Source organism: Perognathus longimembris, chromosome 20, assembly GCF_023159225.1.
Source record: "Perognathus longimembris pacificus isolate PPM17 chromosome 20, ASM2315922v1, whole genome shotgun sequence".
Classification (NCBI taxonomy): domain Eukaryota; kingdom Metazoa; phylum Chordata; class Mammalia; order Rodentia; family Heteromyidae; genus Perognathus; species Perognathus longimembris.
In genome coordinates, this window is record NC_063180.1 from 27,887,717 (window position 1) to 27,908,925 (window position 21,209).

Sequence of the window (21,209 nt, forward strand, 5' to 3'; positions counted from 1 at the left end):
TGCTCTTGAAGAGTACAACTACATTACCCAGAAACCTTTGCGTGGAGCGGCTGTGAGTTCATCCAGTGGAAAATCCAGCACGGAAGCATCCAGGTTCCAGGGGAGGGACTTCCGGTTCCTTCTGGGTCGTCACCTCCGCCGGACCCCGGATTCCGCACTCTGACATCTCTCGGGGCGGGGCCTCGGAGGCGGCTCTGGTGAGTCTGGCCGGAGCTCAGGCCCCGCCGTGGTCGCCCCGCTTCTGCCCCGCTCCGCCTGCGGCAACGGCGGCACCAGGAGACTTGACTCAGGTAGGCGCCGATCCCAACCTCACCGGAGCCCCTCTGCCTGGCGCAAGCCGCTTTGCAGCCCGGGGTTCCGGTGTCACGGGGTCCCGGCTGTACGACGCCTGTCGGCGGTGCTCCATTTCCGAGGTCTGAGTCCTGGGGTGCGAGACCGCCGGGGCAGAAGCTCGGAGAAACGGCTGAGCCTCTGGGCTCGGGGTCCACGCTGTCTCCAGCGGGGACCACAGTGAAGTAGACGCAGACCCGCAGTGGCTGAGCCGAGGACTTGTACCCCTGGACCACGAAGAGTGCTGAGCAGAAGGGAGACGCCATCCGAGACAGGACTTGGACAGCTCCCCTGGAGTTTGTTCAGTGGTGAAAAAGCACGGGGGAAAGGGCAAGGAGAAATTGATACACCTTCCAAGGCCACACGACGTGTAGGAGGTCGCATGTAGGTTGGACAGGCATCAGGTTGTGGGACAGAGCTGAGCAAGGAAGGCTCATGGGAGCAGAGCCCTCCCAAAGTCATGCCCCTCTGTGGTCTGCCCTTCCCCGCAGGTCCCTATGGCTGCAGACGTGCTTTTGGAGCCAATACTGGTAAGTGGAGGGCAGCAGCCCAGTCTGTCACTGCTCTGGACCCCCACGCACATTCTCCCAGGATTTATAGTGTTCAGACCCCTCACATGCTCCTCCTAGACCCCGGGGTAGAGAACGCTGTACAATTTAGAATTTTAGATCAGAAGAGGGAGGTTGTTTATCCGCTGTTAGCGGGTTGTCTGGTTGCAGAATGGAAAACAGCGTGAACAAACACAGTGGCTAACAGAAACTGGCACTCATGGGACTAGGGGCTGATGTCTCCTCAGTGTTTGGGAGCCCCAAAGGAGGGTGGTTTAGGGGGTAGGTGTGTGGGATGTGGATTGTGGGTCTCCCAAAGTAAGCTGTCCATGCTCTCATCAGTCCCTGCCTTGCCAGGACAGTGTGTCCTTTGAAGATGTGGCTGTGTACTTCTCTTGGGAGGAATGGAATCTTCTTGATGAGGCTCAGAGATGCCTGTACTTCAGTGTGATGTTGGAGAACTTTGACCTTACATCGTCCCTGGGTAAGTCCCTGGTTCTCACCTAGGAGAAAGGTCCTCTGCACTGAATGGGATGTTCATGACTCCTGCCTGGTGGCCAAAATGGGTTCGGAGAGATCCTGGCCAAGGGGAGAACATGACAGCTTGGCTGATTCCACGGTTGGCTATCATGAATGGTATGCAGGTGTCTCCACTGTGTGCTGGTTCACATTCTTTCTATGTCCAGGAATGTATAGCAGGATCCTATGCTAGTCCTCTTTTGTTTCTTGAGGAACTTCCATGATTTACATTCCCACCCAGAGTTTATAGAGGTTCCTCTTTCCCCACATTCTTGCCAGCATTTATTGGTGGTGGGGTGTTTGTTTGTTGTTTGTTTTTTTCTTGATGGCTGCCATTCTGACTGGGGTGAGATGGAATATTGGTGTGGTTTGGATTTACATTCCCTTCATGACAAAAGATGTTGCATATTTCTTCATGTATCTATTAGCCGTTAGTTTTTTGTTGTTTTTTGGTCAGTTGTGGGGCTTAAATTCAGAGCCTGGGTGATGTCCCTGAGCTTTTGTTTTGTTTTGTTTTTGCCAGTCCTGGGGCTTGAGACTCAGGGCCTGAGCATGGTCCCTGGCTCCTTTTTGCTCATGGCTAGCACGCTACCTCTTGAGCCACTTGCAGCTTTTTCTGTGTATGTGGTGCTGAGGACTCAAACCCAGGGCTTCATGCATGCTAGGCAAGCACTCTATGGCTAAGCCACATTCCTAGCCCTTGTCCCTGAGCTCTTTTGCTCAACGCTGGCACTGTACCACTTTGAGCCACAGCTTCACTTCCAGTTTCCTGGTGGCTAATTGGAGTCTCATAAACTTTCCTGCCTAGGCTGGCTTTGAACTGTGATCCTCAGATCTCATCCTCCTGAGTCAATCTCCTGAGTAGCTCAGATTAGAGGTATGAGCCACTAAGTACCTGGCTCCATTTGTACTTCTTTTGAGAATTATCTATTCAATTCAGTTGCCTAAAATTAATTTTGGGATCTTTTTTGTGTGTGTGTGCCAGTCTTGAACCCAGGACCTGGGTGCTGTCCTTGAGCATCTTTTGTTCAAGGCTAGCCCTTTACCACTTGAGCCACAGCTCCACTTCGTTTTCTGTTTTTTTTTTTGTTTTGTTTTTTGTTTTGTGATTCATTGGAAATAAGTCTCACAGATTTTCCTGCCTCAGCTGACTTTCAACTGCAATCCTCAGATCTCAACCTCCTGTGTAGCTAGGATTATAGTCATGAGCTCCTGGTACCAGTTCCACTGTATATTTTTTGAATGTCTTTGTTGAAAATCATATGGCTCTAGCAGCCACACTTTATACCTTTGTCCTTTCCTAGGGAAGATTTACTCTGCTCTGTGACTTTGGGGACTTGGTACTACAGGGCAGCTGTGTTTCCACCAGGAAATTGGAAGTGGAGCTGTGGCTCAAAGTGGTACAGTGCCAGCGTTGAGCAAAAGAGCTCAGGGACAAGGGCTAGGAATGTGGCTTAGCCATAGAGTGCTTGCCTAGCATGCATGAAGCCCTGGGTTTGAGTCCTCAGCACCACATACACAGAAAAAGCTGCAAGTGGCTCAAGAGGTAGCGTGCTAGCCATGAGCAAAAAGGAGCCAGGGACCATGCTCAGGCCCTGAGTCTCAAGCCCCAGGACTGGCAAAAACAAAACAAAACAAAAGCTCAGGGACATCACCCAGGCTCTGAATTTAAGCCCCACAACTGACCAAAACCTGATTCCCAACTCCTTTTTGTGACAAATAGCCCTATGGACTGCTTCTTTGCTATACCAGGTGTCCACACAAGGTTGTTTCCTCCTGCTAATGAAAGCAACATGTAGGTAACCATTATTTCTGTTTTCAGGTCACTCATTAGAAGTGAAGCATGACGTGGTGCCTTCTGAACCAACCATTTCTGTAGGACTGTCACAGGTCAGGACTCTCAAAGAAGGTTCAACTCTCCAGAATGCAGGCCCCTGTGAAATACACAGCCCCATCTTGAGAGATACTTTTCGCTCAGCTCAGCACCATGGAACACACGGCAGGCAAAAGCTGTACACATATGGGGCACAGCCATACTTCACAGCAAGTCTACAGCATCACCGGAAGCACATTGGAGAGCTGCCATTGGGAAGCTGTGTGGACAAAGGTTCACCCACGAAGTGCTGCATGATCCACATATCAGCAAAGCCTTTCACCTGCAAGGAAGTTGAGAAGGGCTTCTTGCCGAGCGTGTGGTTTCCTCATCAACAAGGCCATCCCACAGGGAGGAACCCAAGTAACGGTGACAAGTGTGGGGTGGCCTTGCTCAGTGGGAAAAGCTGGGGAGAATGTAAGAAAGCTTTCAGCCACATCGACACGCTTGTTCAGGACCAGAGTATGCTCACCCGGAAAGGGCGTTTTCAGTGCAACCAGTGTGGGAAAGCCTATACACGACGGTGTAATCTCATCCAGCACCAGAAAGTACACAGTGAGGACAGGCCTTACGAGTGCAGCGAATGTGGAAAGTGTTTTGTCTACTACTCCAGCTTCATGATACACCAGCGTGTGCACACTGGTGAGCGGCCTTACGCGTGCAGTGAGTGTGGGAAGCGCTTCAGGCAGCTCTGCAGCCTCAACATCCACCGGAAACTCCACACTGGAGAAAGGCCTTATGAGTGCAGAGAATGTGGGAAATTCTTTAGCCACAGGTCTAAACTCATTCAGCACCAGCGAGTCCACACTGGAGAAAGGCCTTATGAGTGTGGAGAATGTGGGAAGTCCTTTCGCCAAAACTTTAGCCTCATCTACCACCAGCGAGTCCACACTGGAGAAAGGCCTCATCGGTGCAGTGAGTGTGGGAAAGCCTTTAGCCGCAGCTCCAGCCTCATCCACCACCGGAAACTCCACACCAAAGAAAGGCCTTATGAGTGCAGTAAATGTGGGAAATCGTTTAAGCAAAGCTCCAGCCTCAGCTCACATCGGAAAGTCCACACAGGGGAAAAGCCCTATGTGTGTGGGGAATGTGGGAAGTCCTTCAGCCATAGCTCCAACCTTAAGGTCCACCAGAGAGTCCACACTGGAGAAAAGCCCATCGAGTGCACTGAGTGTGGAAAGTCGTTTAGCTCCAAATCTAACCTTATCAAACACCTGACTATTCACACTGGAGAAAGGCCTTACCAGTGCAGTGACTGTGGGAAGGGCTTTAGCCGGAGCTCTGACCTTAATCAGCACCAGCGGCGCCGCCCCGGGAAGGAGCCTTACCAGTGCAGTAGCTGTGGGAAGGGCTTTGGCTGCAGGTCTGGCCTCATTCAACACCAGAGAGTCCACACTGGAGCAAAGCTTTAGCTTTTCTAATGTCATGACACCAGAGGAGACCACATGGTAGAGCTGCCCACCTGGACTGAAGCGCCAGTCCCTGAGTTCAGGTATGGGGAGGGCCTTGACGTTCATACCCTTTCCCACAGCTTCCAGGCAGAGCCATTTTGCTGCTGCTACCACCAAGGGGAGACAGTGTGATGTCGCTGTCACGTCGGGGAAAATAACCTCCCTTCTGCTGTCTGTTGAGCCCTCATGATGTCCCTTTCATGAAATAGAACATGAACTTGACCCCATTTGATACCTGCCACCCCAATAGAAGTATCTGGGGCAGCTTGGCCAGGACTGTCTTCTTTGTGGATATGGTAGTCTCAGGGATACTGATTTTTCTATTCTCCAGGTCACTGATTTGAAGTCACCTGCCTCAAGTTGTTTCAGTTGTTTGCCAGGCCTGGGGCTTGAACTCAGGGCCTGAGCACTGTCCCTGGCTTCTTTTTGCTCAAGGCTAGCACTCTACCACTTGAGCCACAGCGCCACTTCTGGCCTTTATATATCTATATCTATATCTATATCTATATCTATCTATCTATCTATATATATATATGGTGCTGTGGAATGGAACCCAGGGCTTCATGTATATGAGGTAAGCACTCTTGCCACTATGTCATATTCCCAGCCCCTTGTTTGTTTTTGTAATAATAAAGTTTCTATTTAAGCTACCTGTGATCTTGGGATTCTGTTTGCTGTGAGCTGAGCTTGAGAACAGAATTGGGCCCTGCCAGCTTTGCATAGTGTAGCAAGCAGCTTTCAGTGTTGAGGGCAGGAGACCCACATAATTCTCATGTCTTGGAGACAGCACTACAATGGAAGTGTGTAACTCTTAGTTTTGGCATAATTCAAACCATGGCCCCAGTCCTTCCAGGAAGGACTGCAGATGCTTATGGTCCTAAGTGGGGAACTCGGTGCCAGAATTTTTTGTGGGCTTTGGGCACCTTGGGCAAGTAGGATTATGACAACCAAAGCTTTGGGGAACCATGAACTGGTACTGTTTGTTTGCTTGGGGTCCTGCAAAGGTAGTGAGTCCCCACACCTATGACTCGGTACAGATATGTCATGTACCATTAATTACAGCAGCCAGAGGGAGCCAAGGTTGGTACAGAAACACTGCTCCTGGGGCGGAGAGGAGACTTCAGGAACTGGATGATGCCTGCACCTTGTGAACTGTGACCGCACAAGACCCACGTAGGCAAAAGCCTTCAGCATTTCCAGCGATGTGGATGTTCTGTAGACATCGGTGTCAGAAAAAGTAAGCTAAAAGCTTATGTATTCCATTCCAGAAATCTCTCTGGAGGATCCACTGAAGGCTTTTGCCTGAAAGGCCAAGAAGATAAGCATAGAGAAGAGAGATCCCTTCTTCAGTGAGGTAGCCTTGCGACCTAGCCTTCATCCTGGGTGGGAAGGAAATTCATGTGCTGCCATTGAGTCAACAAAGACAGGGAGTTAATATTACTAGCTTTCCTGGTATTAATAAGCTCATTAGTAGGACATCTTAATTATGACAATAAGCACATTGGTAGTTTCTTTCATGTCCTTTTCTAATAATCTCTTCCTCACATTCCTGGCCTTTGGGCACATTCATTGATGTAATAGATTGTATTTTCTGGGGATTTTATTTATTTATAATTTATACTTTATTATTTTATTTATTTATTTATTTTTAACCAGTCTTGGGGCTTGGACTCAGGACCTGAGCACTGTCGCTGGCTTCTTTTTGCTCAAGGCTAGCACTCTGCCACTTGAGCCACGGCGCCACTTCTGGCCATTTTCTGTATATGTGGTACTGGGGAATTGAACCCATGGCTTCATGTATAAGAGTTTCTGGGGATTTTAGATAACGTGTTTCACCAAGTTTTTTTTTTCCCAATTTATTACGAGAGCTGGGGATCTGGCTCAGCGGAAGAGCGCCCACCTGGCGAGCGCGAGGCTCTGAGTTCGGTCCCCGGTTCTGGAAAAAAAATCACAAAACTATAAAAGACCAAAAAAAAAACAAGGTAACGGTGCCCAATTTATTACAAGAACCTGTTTATTTTGAGAGTCTTTAAAGCTTCTTACCTGAATTGTCCACTTTATTGCTGAGCAGTTTGCTGGCTGTGGACGGGCCAGTTGCCTCGCCCCTCACCTGCCCTGCCCGTGGGCATTTGGGTTGTTTCTGGTTTGGGGTAAGTGCAAGTACAGCTGCTGCAAATATGTGCAGTTTAACTTCATTTGTGTTCATGACTCAAAGAGCAATACCTAAGACACGGGTAAATGTTCTCCTGAAGAAGAAACTATCAAACTGAACCAATATGATTATTTCCTTTTGTGACTCACCCGTAGTGTGCAAGAATGCTGCCTCTATACCCTTGCCACACCTGTGTAATCTGCCTTTTAACCACTTAGTCTTTTTTTTTCTTTTTGCTGGTCCTAGACCTTGAACTCAGGACCTGGGCTCTGTCCCTGAGGCTCTTTATGCTCAAGCACTCTACCACTTGAGCCACAGAGCCACTTCGAGCCTTTTCTGTTTTATGCAGTGCTGAGGAATCAAATCCAGGGCTTCATGTATACTAGGCACTAAGCTTCCTGAGTAGCTTAAGATGTGATTCTGCAGCAGTCTTTAGTTCAAACTCCAATACCACAGAACAAGAAAACTGGACTTTGGAATGGACTTGTACCCAGACAGAAAAGAGAGGCAAGCAGGGATTTTTACCCTGCTTCTCAGAATGCTGCATGGTTTAAAATGACAAATTATTTCTGTTTGTTGTGTTCTATTTAAGACCTTGGGTGATGATGCTTTGAGCTGGGGGTGGGGAGGGCAGGGAGATAGGCATGTTCGGCAGCCAGCCTGTGTCAGTAGTCACCTAGTGCTTTTTGTGTATTAACTGTTCCTGCAGTGACCCTGGCAGCTGGGTGTCTTTAGAGATTTAAGGCCCCTTGACACAGATGGGGACCTGATGGGTGGGTGACACAACTGGCTTGCACGTCTTTTAACACCCGTTTTGAGAAAAGAAACCTCTGAGAACGTGGCTTTGAACTCCACGGTCCTAGTTGCATGATCCTTGGCAGCTTCTCTCTGTGGTGGACGGTGTGCACTGGGGGGATGGAGGAGGTTCTGGGAAGAGAGAGTTTCTATGAGGCCCAGAGGAAGGTGGCACACGTCTCACATAGAAAGATACAGAGAACCCAGACCAGTCAACCTCAACACCAAGCCTGAAACCTGAGATAGAACTGGAGAGGCTTGGAACTGGCCCAGAAAAGCTCAAGGAAGGCCTCCATACATTTTCCTGGGGGCTGGTGGGTGAGGAGAGCACTGGGAACTAACTGGCAAGACCAGGGACCAGGAGCATCGTGATAAAATGGACTAGGGAAAGGCGGGGAACACACTCAATGCTCACCTAAGAAGTTGGTATTGCTATTCCTGTGTTCCATTTGAGGATTCTGAGGATTGAACCCAGAGCCTTGTCCTTACTAGGTGACTACTCTACCATGGAGCTGTATTCCCAGCCCTTCTAGACCAGAATTTAAGGGAGTGATATTTGATTCATTAATTCATGACATCATGGCGGTTATTGTAATGCAATGTGAAATGACATCCACTCAGAAATTGATTAGATGTTTAAGGGTTTATGGATCACTCCTAACAAATACCCTCTTTTTTCTGAGTTTTTACAGCATGAACTTTGTGTTCCTAAGTTTATGTGTTGCCTGTGTTTCATTCAGGTATGCATTTTAGGCTGTTGGCCATGAGTTCTATGCTAAGTAATCAAAAACGTGGCTAATTGACAGTATTAGAGCCAGAAACTCACAAGAAGCCATGCTTACATTTTGCCTCAGCAATGATCTAACATTTGCAAATTTGGTGTCTGTACTGATTTGACAGAATATGAAGTCTTGTGAGAATAACACCATCAGAGAGAAGAGCTGGGAAAGATGCAGGGCCCTATGCATAGATGAGATCATGGGGAAGCTCACTGAGGAAGAGTTTATCTGCCAGGTAAACTCTTATCTGTCAGATAAAGGAATCCTTTTTCCTTTTTTAACAGGTCCATGTCCACATGCAGGGACAAGAAATCCTTTTTTCTGAGAATATGCCCATAAGAGAAGTCATCTTTCATCTCAAACAATGTTAGCAGAAACCCCACAAGGAAGGAATTCAGGGCCGCTCTGGGAGACTGCCTCAGACCCAGCGTTGGGAGCAGGTGAGTCCGGCAGCTCGGAGCTCAGGAGGACCTTTCCTAGGACATACTTTTATGGTGTTAACTTATTTCCACAGGAAATGAAGGTGGCTACGGAAATGACTGGAAAACCACCCAAGCAGAGGACAGTGTTGCCTAACCAGTAGGTCAGGAAAATCAAACACCTTCCCTCTATATTTATCGTGAAAGAAAATGGTTCCAGGTAGAAGAAGAGTGTTTCTCATGAGGAGACCAGAAGAACCTTCTGACCCCAAGAAAAGTCCCTGAAGAGACGGGACAATCACGATTACCCTTTGGAGGGGCACCCAGGCTTTTTCTCCAGGTCAGGCCGGTCCTCTCCTCAGCTCAGCCCCACTCACCAAAGCAGTGACAGACATCAAGGAAGATCCTCCCGAGCTCAAAAACCATACGAATGTAAGGAATGTCCCAAAACCTTTGCGTATCTTTCTTGCTTTCTGGCCCATCAGAAAAGACACAGGAACGAGAGGCCATTTCTTTTCGGCGAGTGTCACAAAGGCTTCTACCAGGCATCAGACCTATGAGCGCATCAAATAATTCACACAACAAAGAAGGCTTTTTGTGTGCAGCACGTGTGAAAAGTCCTTCAGCCACAAAACCAACCTGTGGCTCATGAGCGGATTCACACTGGAGAGAAGCTCTACACCTGCTCCCTTTGCCAGAAGAGTTACTGCCAGTCATCCACGTACCATCACCACCTGAGGATCCACCAGATATGCCCGACACACAAATGTTTCTCCACCAAAAAACAAAAGCAAACTCAAAAATTTTCCTTCTCTGAGCATGAGGGGCTCAGGACAATAATCTCAGATACTCAGGAGGCTGAGGTCTGAAGCTCGAGCCTCAAAGCCAGTCTGGGCAGCAAAGTTCATGCATGACACTCTTATCTTCAGTTCACCACCCAAAAGCTGAAGTAGAGCTGCAGCTCCCGTGGTGAAATGAAAGCCTTGAGCAAAAAAAAGAAAAAGGCAAAGGAAGAGCGCCCAGGCCCTGAGTGTAAGCACTAGTACCAGCACACACACACAGAGAAGTGTTCCTTCCACGGCATGCGTCCTTAGTTATTGCCATGTAATGTGTACATACCTGAACGTGTATGTGTGTGTATATGTGTGTTTATATACATATGTATTTTTTATTATCATTAAGTGGCTGCTTAAAGGATTGTATGTGTGTTTGTAGATAGTTCTGTCATTTGTCTCCCTCCACTAAATGTAGAAAGGACATGAGATTTCTCATCTTTTGTTCACTAAAATCCTTTAAATGTGTAGAAAGTGGCTTCTCTTTCATGTCCAAAAATATCTGTTGGATAAATGAATATGTAACTCTAATGCCTACCTCTTACAATTCAAGAATGTGTTCCACGTGGGAAGACAATTTTATTGGCAAAGAGATACCAAAAGAGTGTAGCTTTCTAATCATTCGTTCCAAAAATGGTGGGTGGGAAGTAAGGGAGATGCTTATTTCCAAGTTAACTTGAGAAAGTTGTTTGGAGAGAGTTCTGTGTGGAGCTGAGGTAAGTGGGCACGAGTGTGGTCAGCTTGTTGGAAGAGCTGTGAGAGCTGGATTGCACAGCTCAGCTGGGTCTCAGTTCCCCCAAGCACCTAAACAGTGCTATACAGAAATGACTCGGGCTGGGAATGTGGCTTAGCCGGAGAGTGCTTGCCTAGCAAGCATGAAGCCCTGGGTTAGATTCCTCAGTACCACATACACAGAAAAAGCCAGAAGTGGCACTGTGGCTCAAGAAGTAGAGTGCTAACCTTGAACAAAAAGAAGCCAGGGACAGTACTAAGGCCCTGAGTTCAAGCTCCAGGACTGGCGAAAAAAATGACCCAAGTCGGTCGGGAATTGGATTTACTCAGGGCAAGATGATGAGGAAATGATCCTCAGGTGAGTTTGGTAACATTCTCAAGCATAAAATTGTCTTAAAAACAGACATCATTGAGCTGAGGATATGGCCTAGTGGCAAGAATGCTTGCCTCCTATACATGAAGCCCTGGGTTCGATTCCCCAGTACCACATATACAGAAAATGGCCAGAAGTGGCGCTGTGACTCAAGTGGCAGAGTGCAAGCCTTGAGCAAAAAGAAGCCAGGGACAGTGCTCAGGCCCTGAGTCCAAGCCCCAGGACTGGCCAAAAAACAAAAACAAAAAAAACAAAAACAGACATCATTATAAAGCTTCATGTTGATACTGCAATCACAGACTGCATGGCTGTGTTCATCTTTTCCATTCTTCTGTGAGCCTCATCAGTCTGCACATGGTGGAGAAATGTGCGTGATAATGTATTACAGCAGACAGATGAAGATGAGAGTTGAGGGAGATCTCTCATTCCCGCAGGACACTATCCGTAATGTCCTGAACAAGAACTCAATCCTACTTTGTGTGTGTGTGTGTGTGTGTATGTGTGTGTGTGTGTGTGTGTGTGAGAGAGAGAGAGAGAGAGAGAGAGAGAGGCTTGAACTCAGGGCCTGGGCATCATACTTGCACTTTTCGCCCTAGGCTAGTTACACATATCACCTGAGCCACAGCTCTACTTCTGGCTTTTTACTGGTTAATTGAAGATGAGTCTCATGGACTTTCTTGCTGATAGTGGCTACAAGCTGAGATATTCAGATCTCAGGCTTCTTAGTAGCTAGGATTATAGGCATGAACCACCAGCCCCCAGCTTCATCCTGATTTTTTTTTTTTTTTGTCTTGTCCTGGGTGCTGTCCTTGAGCTTCTTTTGTTTAACACTAGCGCTCTACCAGCTCTATCACTTGACCCACAGTTCCACTTCAGCTTTTTCTGGGTAGTTTAATTGAAGATAAGTCTCATGGACTTTTTTGCCTGGCCTGGCTCTGAATTGCAATCCTCATATTTTAGCCTCCCGAGTAGCTAGGATGGTAGGCGTGAGCCACCAGCACCTGGCTTGCATCTTGGAGACAAAGAGAAAAAAAAATAACCCTTAAACTTCATCAAAGCCATTTTCTTGTACATATATATTCCCAAGGTCCTGAGGACCTCTTGTCTTATTTCACCATTTACTCTGTTGGGACTGTGTCTATTTTTCCTATTTTGAGTGCAAGCCAGCGGCTGTTGATCACTTCCTATTGTTGTGGCTTTGCTAAAACAAATCCATGCTGACACTATCAAAATAAAATAAGACAAGATTAAAAAATAAAATAGTTGGGCACCAATGGCTCATACCTGTAATCCTAGCTACTCATGAGGCTAAGATCTGAGGATTGTGGTTCAAAGCCAGCCCAGGCAGGAAAGTCTATGAGACTCTTATCTCCAATAAACTACTCAGAAAAAGCCAGGAGTGGTGCTGTGATTCAAGTGGTAGAGCGCTAGTCTTGAAGCTCAGGGACAGAGCCCAGGCCTAAAGTTCAAACCCCAGGACCAGCAAGAAATAAACTTAAGAAATTTTTCTTAATACATAGAAAATACTAAGCTTGTCAGGTGTCAGTAGCTCGCGCCTGTAATCCTAGCTACTTAAGAGACTAAGATATGAGGATCAGGGTTCAAAGTCAGCCTAGGCAGGAAAGTTCATGCAATTCATCACCAATTAATCACTGGAAAACCGGAAGTGACGCTGTGGCTCAAATGGTAGAGTGCTAACCATGAAATGAAGAGCTCAGGAACAGCACCCTGGCCCAGAGTTCAAGCCCCACTACTGACAAAAAGAAAATACTAAGCAGTTAATCCTTTCCCCCAAATCATAAAACAGATTATGCATATTGGCAGTTTGCAAAATTTATTTGTTTTACCTCATATTTTAACTTTCAGTTGTATGTGCTATGAAAAGTTGATTTTTTTTCCCAGATAAGCCACATATATCTCACTAGTAAGAATAAATATGGCATTTAGTAAAATGATTATACATCAATACTATGTGATTTTTGCCTCATTGGTTGAACCTGGAGCCTGACAGATTAGGGAAAAATGAGGACTAATAGTAAGATTACAGCAAATACAGGAGGTATTCCTTCATGGCCTTCCCTTAAAATTAAGAGAACTAAAGTCATGTTAGGGGAAATGAAACAGCATAACTTGAGGAAGCTGAGGCCTGGTGAAGGCAACTCAGAAATACAGTATTTAGAAACAGAGAAGTGCCATTTTTGCTTCAAAGAGAGACAACTGGATGCATTCCTTCCCAAGATATGCAGCCCTCACCCCAAGAATTAACATTTGTCTGACAGGATGTATCCCTTCCAGAGAAAAATGCTTCCTCCAAACTTAAGCCACCTTCCTGCCCCAAATGCAGATAACAGGGCGCCTCCTTATCTCAAGGATAAGAATCTGTTTTGTCACAGGATGCATTCTTACCTGGAAACTCAGAAGGTAACACCAGGTGTGATTAGAACAAAGACAGAACACCTATCTTTACATAACTTTGAAGTCAGACCCCCTGCCTTTGCCCTATAAATATGCAAACAACCCAAGGAGTCTCCTCTCTCTCTCTCTCTCTCCTCTCTCTCTCTCTCTCTCTCTCTCTCTCTCTCTCTCTCTCTCTCTCTCTCTCTCTCTCTCTCTCTCTCCCCACACTCCGCTACAGTATACCCTTCTGCTTATCTGTCTGCTTCTTCTCTGTTTACCTACTTGCCTGCTTGTTTACTTACTCAATAAAGCTCTTCCAAGTTTTCTTACCACTGTGACTTTTGTCCAGATATTCTTATTCTGCGTTGGAAGTCTTAGGACCCTAAGTGAAGATTTCCTGCCTTGAAGGGGAAACTTCACTAACCCTCACGGTGACAAACCCAGCTAATAAAACGAAAAGGACACCTGTATTTTTTCTTTTAGACGTACTTTCTCCAACAAGCTCTCTCAGTCGTGCGGAGCTAAGAGCCCGCGTCTTTCTCTCGGGTCCTGGTTTCTTGGGTGTCTCTCCAACACTGTCCTGTAGACTGCTGAGGCTCTACCTCAGTAGTGGGTAAATAAGTAGGCTTAGTGTCAGCAGAGATGAAAGTTAGTGGATGTGATTGTCATAACTATACAAATGCAACAAAAAGGTAAACACAGATACCGCTACTCAGTGCGCCCTTAAATCCTAGCCCACCGTTCCTAGCCTTGGGGCTCAGACTTCCTCCGCAACCGTGAGCAACCTTCTGCGGGGAACTACACTTCCCAGAATGCTTGGAGCTGAGCCCCCGCCCATAGGAGTGTGAGCCAATGAGAGCTCTGCATTTGGCGTTTCCATGGAAGCAGGGGGTGAGAGCGGAAGTTCGGCCTCGGCTTTGTGTCGGCCATTTTCCCGGTAGGGTGGCGAGACTGTGGCGGCAGTGAGTCGCCGTCCTCCCCACTGCACCGAGACCGGCTGCCGGGCCCGGGCTGGGGACTGCGGTGCCCGGTTCCCTGCTCAGCCCTGTTGCAGAGTCCGATGGCGGCGGCCGCGCTGAGGAACGCGGCCCAGGTGAGCGCGGCGTCCCCGGGCCCACCTAAGCCCTAGGTGAGGGGTCTGCTAAGGTCTGTGTGTGCGCGCGCGGCCTGTGCGTGCGCGGCCCGTGCGCGTGCGCGGCCTGCAGCCCCAGGCTGGGTTGGTGGGGCGCTGGTGGTCAGGTCCCGTGACGCCTGAGGTGAGGTGCGGGAGAGGGAGGAGCGCTTGGGGACGGCGGGCCGAGCTGGCCTGGAGCCCGTGGAAATAGCAGTGTTGCCATTGTGAGAGCGTTTTGAGACAAGGGACAGCACCTCTGTGAGGTTTCAAAAGTTTCCCAAAGGAAGAATAGGGCGGAAGGGGCGGTAAGGACATTGAGGCCCCGGGAGGTTCCGTGTGTGTGTGTGTGTGTGTGTTATAGTGTCCCTTGTGTAAGAGGCGACAATGAACACAATCGGGATGTAAGAAGGCCAACTGGTCTTACAGCCAGGCCAGATACAGGGCAGGCAGGACTTAGCCATAAGTCCACCTTGTGGCTGTAGAAGGGCTGGTGGAACCTATATAAAAAGTGGAGAACGTTCACCCTCTCAGTGGCCCCGGTTCCCACCATGACCCTTGGATTATTGTGTCATGGGACTCTTAAGTCAATTTTTCTAGTTGTTTATTGTCAAATCATGGAGAAACCCCCAAAACCTTCCACCTGATCCCAGGATAGGAGGTGCCCGGTTCTGACACCCAGTCTAGCCAGTTGTAGAATCCCAAAGCAGATTCCAGGCCATTCTTAACACCTAGGTAGAACTAACCTGGGAATATTTATTTTTTATTATTTTTTTAAATTAGCACCAAACAGTACATTTAATTTCCTGCTTTTCTTGATTTCATGCTAAATAAGTGTGAATCCATTTTTAAACTCCATCTTCATTGCAGGCTATAAGTTAATTGGATAAGTGTTCCCAATAGCCCTTAAAAATAGCTTTATGGTACATTGGACTTATTTGAATTTCGTGTAGTGCATACAGCTTGACTTTCTTCACTTGGATGTGAGGCAGTTGCGTCTTTCTATACCTTGATTTTTTTTTTTTTTTTTTTTGGCCAGTCCTGGGCCTTGGACTCAGGGCCTGAGCACTGTCCCTGGCTTCTTCCCGCTCAAGGCTAGCACTCTGCCACTTGAGCCACAGCGCCGCTTCTGGCCGTTTTCTGTATATGTGGTGCTGGGGAATCGAACCTAGGGCCTCGTGTATCTGAGGCAGGCACTCTTGCCACTAGGCTATATCCCCAGCCCCCTATACCTTGATTTTAGCTTCTAGTGTGTTTGGCTGTTGGCATGTCTGTGCACCCTTTGTCGAGTCTCTTTGAAGATGACTACAGGAAAGTCACAGAGGGCACTACAATCTATAATCTGGTTATTTTGACATTGTTAATCCCAGAAGAGAGGCATTAGTAAAAGTGTTGTTACTATTATGTTGGACCTAAGTCAGTTTCTATTATTTTACTTCAGTATTGAATATCAATAGTAGAGTATTGGCAGTTTCGTGTGATTAAACCTATAGTTTACTTTCACAGGGTTTACCCTGTAGTCTGAGAGGTTTGTAACCATTTTTTTAATTAAATTTTATTGACAAGGTGATTTACAAAGGGGTTACAGTTACATAATAATAACCTGGGAATATTTAGGACACTACCAGGCTCTTTCTTTGAGGTGAGATAAAGGAGTAGGGAAATCACAATGGCTGCTTGAGAAGTTGATCATCTGTTCTGTATGATGGAGATTTGGGTGAGAAGAAGAATGTGACCATAGTAAGGTCTTCATAGTCTAGCATGAGTCTGGAGAATGTAGGCAGATTTGGAGCTGAGGGAGAAGGAAAGTCATGCTGGAAGCTGCTGCCACAGTGCAGGTGAAGGTTAATGCACCAGGGTTGTGGCTTAGGGGATGTGATTCTGGATGTGAGTTTTTAAGTGATGACTAATTTTCTAATGTGGACAGTGAGGGAGTGAAATGGACAGTGGACAGTGATTCAGAGATGACGCTAGGGTTTTTGTAGGAATGCAGGTTCTGTCAACGAAGATAGAGATGTTGGAATTGAGAGTAATATTTAACGGGACATAATGGGGTTGGATATGGTCCTGATAAACAGTGAGAAGTTTCAGAGACCACTGAGTAGTGGAATTAAGTGGGGAGCTGTTGGGAGCTGAGCACAACAGTCATGGGAATCAGTAAGCAGTTGACTATGAAGGCATCTACAGTGTGGTATTATTGGACTAAGGGAGTGGATCTCATTTAGGAGGCAGCCTTTAAGGGCTGCTTGGGAAGTGGGTGGAGCTGAGGACTGAGAAATTGGGTTGTATAACCCAGATAGGGGGGTAAGTGGCCATGTAAGTAGAACGTATTACAATTCATAGTTTGGCAGATTTCATAGGCTTTCAAGGAGGAAGGCATGTGAGGTAGGAGCAGTTGTGTATTTGAGAATGGTGACACTCTCAATGAGTCTTGGTGCTTATTCACTCTATATGAATGAGTCATCAGGATTTTGAGGTTTGGAGTGTTTTATTCAGCCTAGAAAGTCAGCACAGGGTAAATAAGATTATCTGTGATACTCACTTAGCCGTAAGTTGAGTGTGCATTAGGAACAGTTAGTCTCTGTTTATTGCGTAGATAAGGGAAGTTTGGACAAGTGCAGAATAGAAGTTGGACAGGGTCCTGGGAGCTGAGGTAAGCACACGTTTGTGTGACCAGCTCAACTCTTGGGCATGAATGGAGCCAGGTACAGAGCTTTTGTAGGGTAGTCTCCCACCACTAGTGGGAGAGTGTATAGAACAGGGTACTCTGGACAATGAACGTACGCTAAGTTACAGTGTGAGACTCGGAGCCAAGGCTAATATGTAGTGACTAAACATCTATTGAGAGTAGGATGATAGCAGACAGTGAATGCCCTCCTGCTGGTAACATTGCCAAATGGACACCTCTTTTTTGTTTTTTTTCAAATGCAACCTTATTCCTTTGTAGCAGATTTCAACTCCTGCCAGCACATTGAGTTACTGAGGCAGGTATACCTTAGCCTTTTGATCTTATAACACTTATATCCCAGTTGTTGAGATTTTCTGTACTTTTACCTCAGTGTGGTGCTGTGTGGTGTATATTCTTCTCTCCCATCATGTGTGTAATATAATTGTATAACAAATTGCTATTTCAGTGACAGCATTCAGTGTCAGGGAATGTGTTTGTCAATTCTTATAATCCTAGGATTTAAATGCTACCACAGTAGTGTGACGTGGTGGTGATTAAGACAGATCACATGTGGGGAAATCAAAGGTGTCATTGGTGTGGGGCAGTGAGGGGGTGGTAGCCATGAGAATGGGCTGTAGTATCTGGAGTTAATGAGGGATGTGTAGTCTAACGAGTGATGCACGCTTAGCCAAAAAGCAACATAGCCCTAGAGCCCTGACCTTCAGTCAGAAAGATTGCTGAAGGCGGGAGGGTAGATCTGTCAATGCCTGGTCCCTAGCTCAGTTATGTATTTCTCCATATGTACCACATGACCAGTAAGCCCGAGAGGACTGTGACACTGCGGATCTTCCCTGACTCGAGGAGCCTGGGAAGAGGATGGGCATGATATAAGTATATGGCGGAATTGATTGTGTGTCCTAAAGAGAGGCTTTTGTGATTTGGTAAGTCTCTCCGTGGCACTGTGACCTTTGAAGATGTGGCCGTCCACTTCTCCTGGGAGGAATGGGATCTCCTCGAAGAGACTCAGCAGTGCCTGTATCGTCATGTGATGATGGAGAACTTAGCACTTGTGACGTCCCTAGGTGAGTTCTTCACAGCTGACTGCCTGGAGCTTGTCTTCAGCCCCCTCTTACACCTGTATCCTTCACAATGCTTCCCCATCTGCAAGCACTACTATTTGTCATTCTCACACCTAAGCTGGACCTTAGCCCGCGTCTCTGGGGTGCACTTCTCCCCAGTTTTTTCACTATCCATCTGAGTGGTGGTCTCCGAAACAAATCTCAGTATATTATGTCATAATGTATGTATGTATTCTTACACAGTCCTCACATTTTCTTGGGCCTGGACACACCATCCCACAACAAGACCTGTGTGGACACCGCATTCACACACAGCACACATGGACACACCATCCCTCACACAGCATATACCTGTCAACAGCAAGGTTTCTGGCAAAAGTTGTTGCACAGAATCCAGCTTTTCACCCCTTCCTCCTCTCTGTCCCATATATGGTTGTGCCCGTTAGCTCATGTGCTCTCTCCATGATGGGATTTCATCATCTGTCAAAGGCACTGTGCGCTTACAAATACTTCTTACTTTCAGGTTTTAGGCATGGATCAGAGGAGGAAAAGGCATCTTCTCAGCCGAGTGTCACTTTAGAACTGTCTCAAGCCAGTACTTCAGGGGAAGGTCTGTCCTCCCACGAGTTTCATGCTGGTGTGACGTGGGACCCAGTCTCGAGAGGCATCTTGCACACAAAACATAGCCAGGAGGGACCACATCTTGAACAGGCAAGTGAAGCGTGGGGGAAGCAGTTCTGTTCCAGCACAGACACTCATCCACACCAGGAGAACTTTGGAGAGAGAAGCATCACAAGCAGTGTGGGCCCTGCCTCTTGTGTGAAGTCCAGCAAGGTCCCTATGTCAGGGAACACCCTCCCCCGTGAAGAAGGTGGAACGGAGTTCCTGGCTGCCTCCGAACTTCCCCAAGAAAAGCCCACTTATACTGAGGAGCAGTCAGATGCCAGCAGTAATGGCGCAGCTGTCTGTCACAGTGGAAAACCCGATTGCAGCTATGGGGCAGCTGCAGAAGCTGTCGGCCATACACGCTCACTTGGTCAGCAGCAGAAAGCCCTCCCTCGAGAACGATGCTACACGTGCAGTGACTGCGGGAAATCCTTTAGCAAAAGCTACAGCCTCAGTGATCACTGGCGGCTCCACACGGGGGAAAAGCCGTATGAGTGTGGGGAGTGCGGGAAGTCCTTCAGACAGAGCTCTAGCCTCATTCAGCACCGGAGAGTTCACACCGGAATCCGGCCTCATGAGTGCGAGCAGTGTGGGAAATTGTTTAGCAATAAGTCCAACCTCATTAAGCACCGGCGAGTCCACACTGGAGAGCGGCCGTACGAGTGCAGTGAGTGCGGGAAGTCCTTCAGTGAAAGTTCCGCGCTCCTGCAGCACCATAGTGTGCACACGGGAGAGCGGCCCTACGAGTGCAGCAAATGCGGGAAGTTTTTCACCTACCATTCCAGCTTGATAAAGCACCAGAAGGTTCACAGCGGAGCACGGCCCTATGAGTGCAGTGAGTGTGGGAAGTCATTTAGCCAGAACTCCAGCCTCACGGAGCACAGGAGAGTTCACACTGGCGAGCGGCCTTTTAAGTGTGGCGAGTGTGGGAAGTCGTTTAGCCAAAGCTCTGCACTCCTTCAACATCAGAGAGTCCACACCGGAGAAAGGCCCTATGAGTGCAGTCAGTGTGGGAAATTCTTTACCTACAGTTCAAGTCTCCAGAAACATCAGCGAGTTCACACTGGATCACGGCCTTACGAGTGCAGCGAGTGTGGGAAGTCCTTTACTCAAAACTCCAGCCTCATTAAACACAAGAGAGTCCATACTGGAGAAAGGCCTTATCAATGCACCGAATGTGGAAAATCCTTTAGCCATAGCTCTAGCCTCATTAAACACCAGAAAATTCATAGTCGATGAAGGCCAGTAAGGGTTTAGGATGAACAAAGAAGCTCCAGCTTCGTTAGGCAGCGCTAAGTGAGAGCAGTAAACATCAGAATTGACTCAGCTTGTCTTATTCCAGTGGATTACACAAAGGTCACAGGAGAAAGTGTACCTTTGTCATGTGCCAATGTGCTAGTTCCTTGTTCAGTACAACACTAGAGAGTTGATGTCATGTCTTTAAAAATCACCTCATCCACCCAAGACATGCATGTGAAGCCCAGGTACGTGGTAGCCACATTGTTCAGTGCTGCCAGGGCCCGTGTTCTGCCGCCGTGGCAGCTCAGTCCCCCAGCAGATGCCGGTAGTGCATTGTTCACCCTGCATAGTGTGTGCAGGCAGGTGAGCCCCAGGGCTTTTCTGTGCAGGGAGAGAAGCTGAGCAGACGGCCCTCGTTCCCCTCTCATTTCTTTGCTGACAACAAAGGGCATCAACCTGACCCACTTTGGCCTGGAGGACTAAAAAAGGTAGACTCCATATTTCAGGGGTCTTGTTCATGTCACATGACTTAATGGACTTTCCTAGCCACAATACTACCACCTGCCTCCCAGGCTCTGGTTGTGTAATAAAAGTCTTTATTACTTAAGCCACCATTTTCTTGGGAGTTCTGTTCACTGTTTGGCATGTTTTCAAAACATGGGTTTTGCTAACATGATGGGATGTTGGTTTCGGGGAAGGAACCCAGTTTTTTTTGTGTGTGTATCTTAAGGGAAAGTATGGTGGTATAGCTCTTTCTAGTCTGGATGTAGTTTACTGTGCTGTCTGAGGCCTCCATGGAGAGCTGAAGGAAGCTGTCTTCCTTGGACTTGGGGTCAGCCTGAGGAGAGTTGAGGGCAAGGTGATGATTGGGTGCTTCTGACACAAACATGAGATTCTCTGGTGTACAAGCATTACTGCACCATGCCCAGTGCTGGGTGGGGAAACTTGCCAAGGTCAGTGTGTCTTCATGTCCTGAATTCTGAAGGGTCACACCACAAACTTAAGATTTGTAATGACATTTATGACAAGGAAACACTGAGTTACTGAGGAGCATGAGAGGCAGCCACAAGCTGGTGAGAAGAAACCCATTATACCTCCACAACGCATGCTGTCACTCTGTGAAAGATTAATAGGTACCTAGACTCTCAGGAGTTCCAAAACTGGATGATGTAGCTGAGGGGGGTGTCAGAGCAGATCATCTAATCATGGACATGTTCCTTTCCCATGCTCATCTCGGGGCTGCTG

General features: G+C 47.5%; 1 protein-coding gene across 1 annotated transcript; it reads left to right on the top strand.

Annotated features, from left to right (window-relative positions):
- Window positions 1-301: 301 nt before the first annotated feature.
- Window positions 302-20,573, top strand: LOC125367983 (zinc finger protein 211-like). The gene is given in 5 exon segments (XM_048368759.1): window positions 302-860; window positions 1,241-1,362; window positions 3,220-4,692; window positions 9,281-9,382; window positions 19,141-20,573. Coding segments are annotated over 5 exon segments (2,616 nt in total). The 5' UTR covers window positions 302-765; the 3' UTR covers window positions 19,965-20,573.
- The last annotated feature ends 636 nt before the right edge of the window (window positions 20,574-21,209 follow it).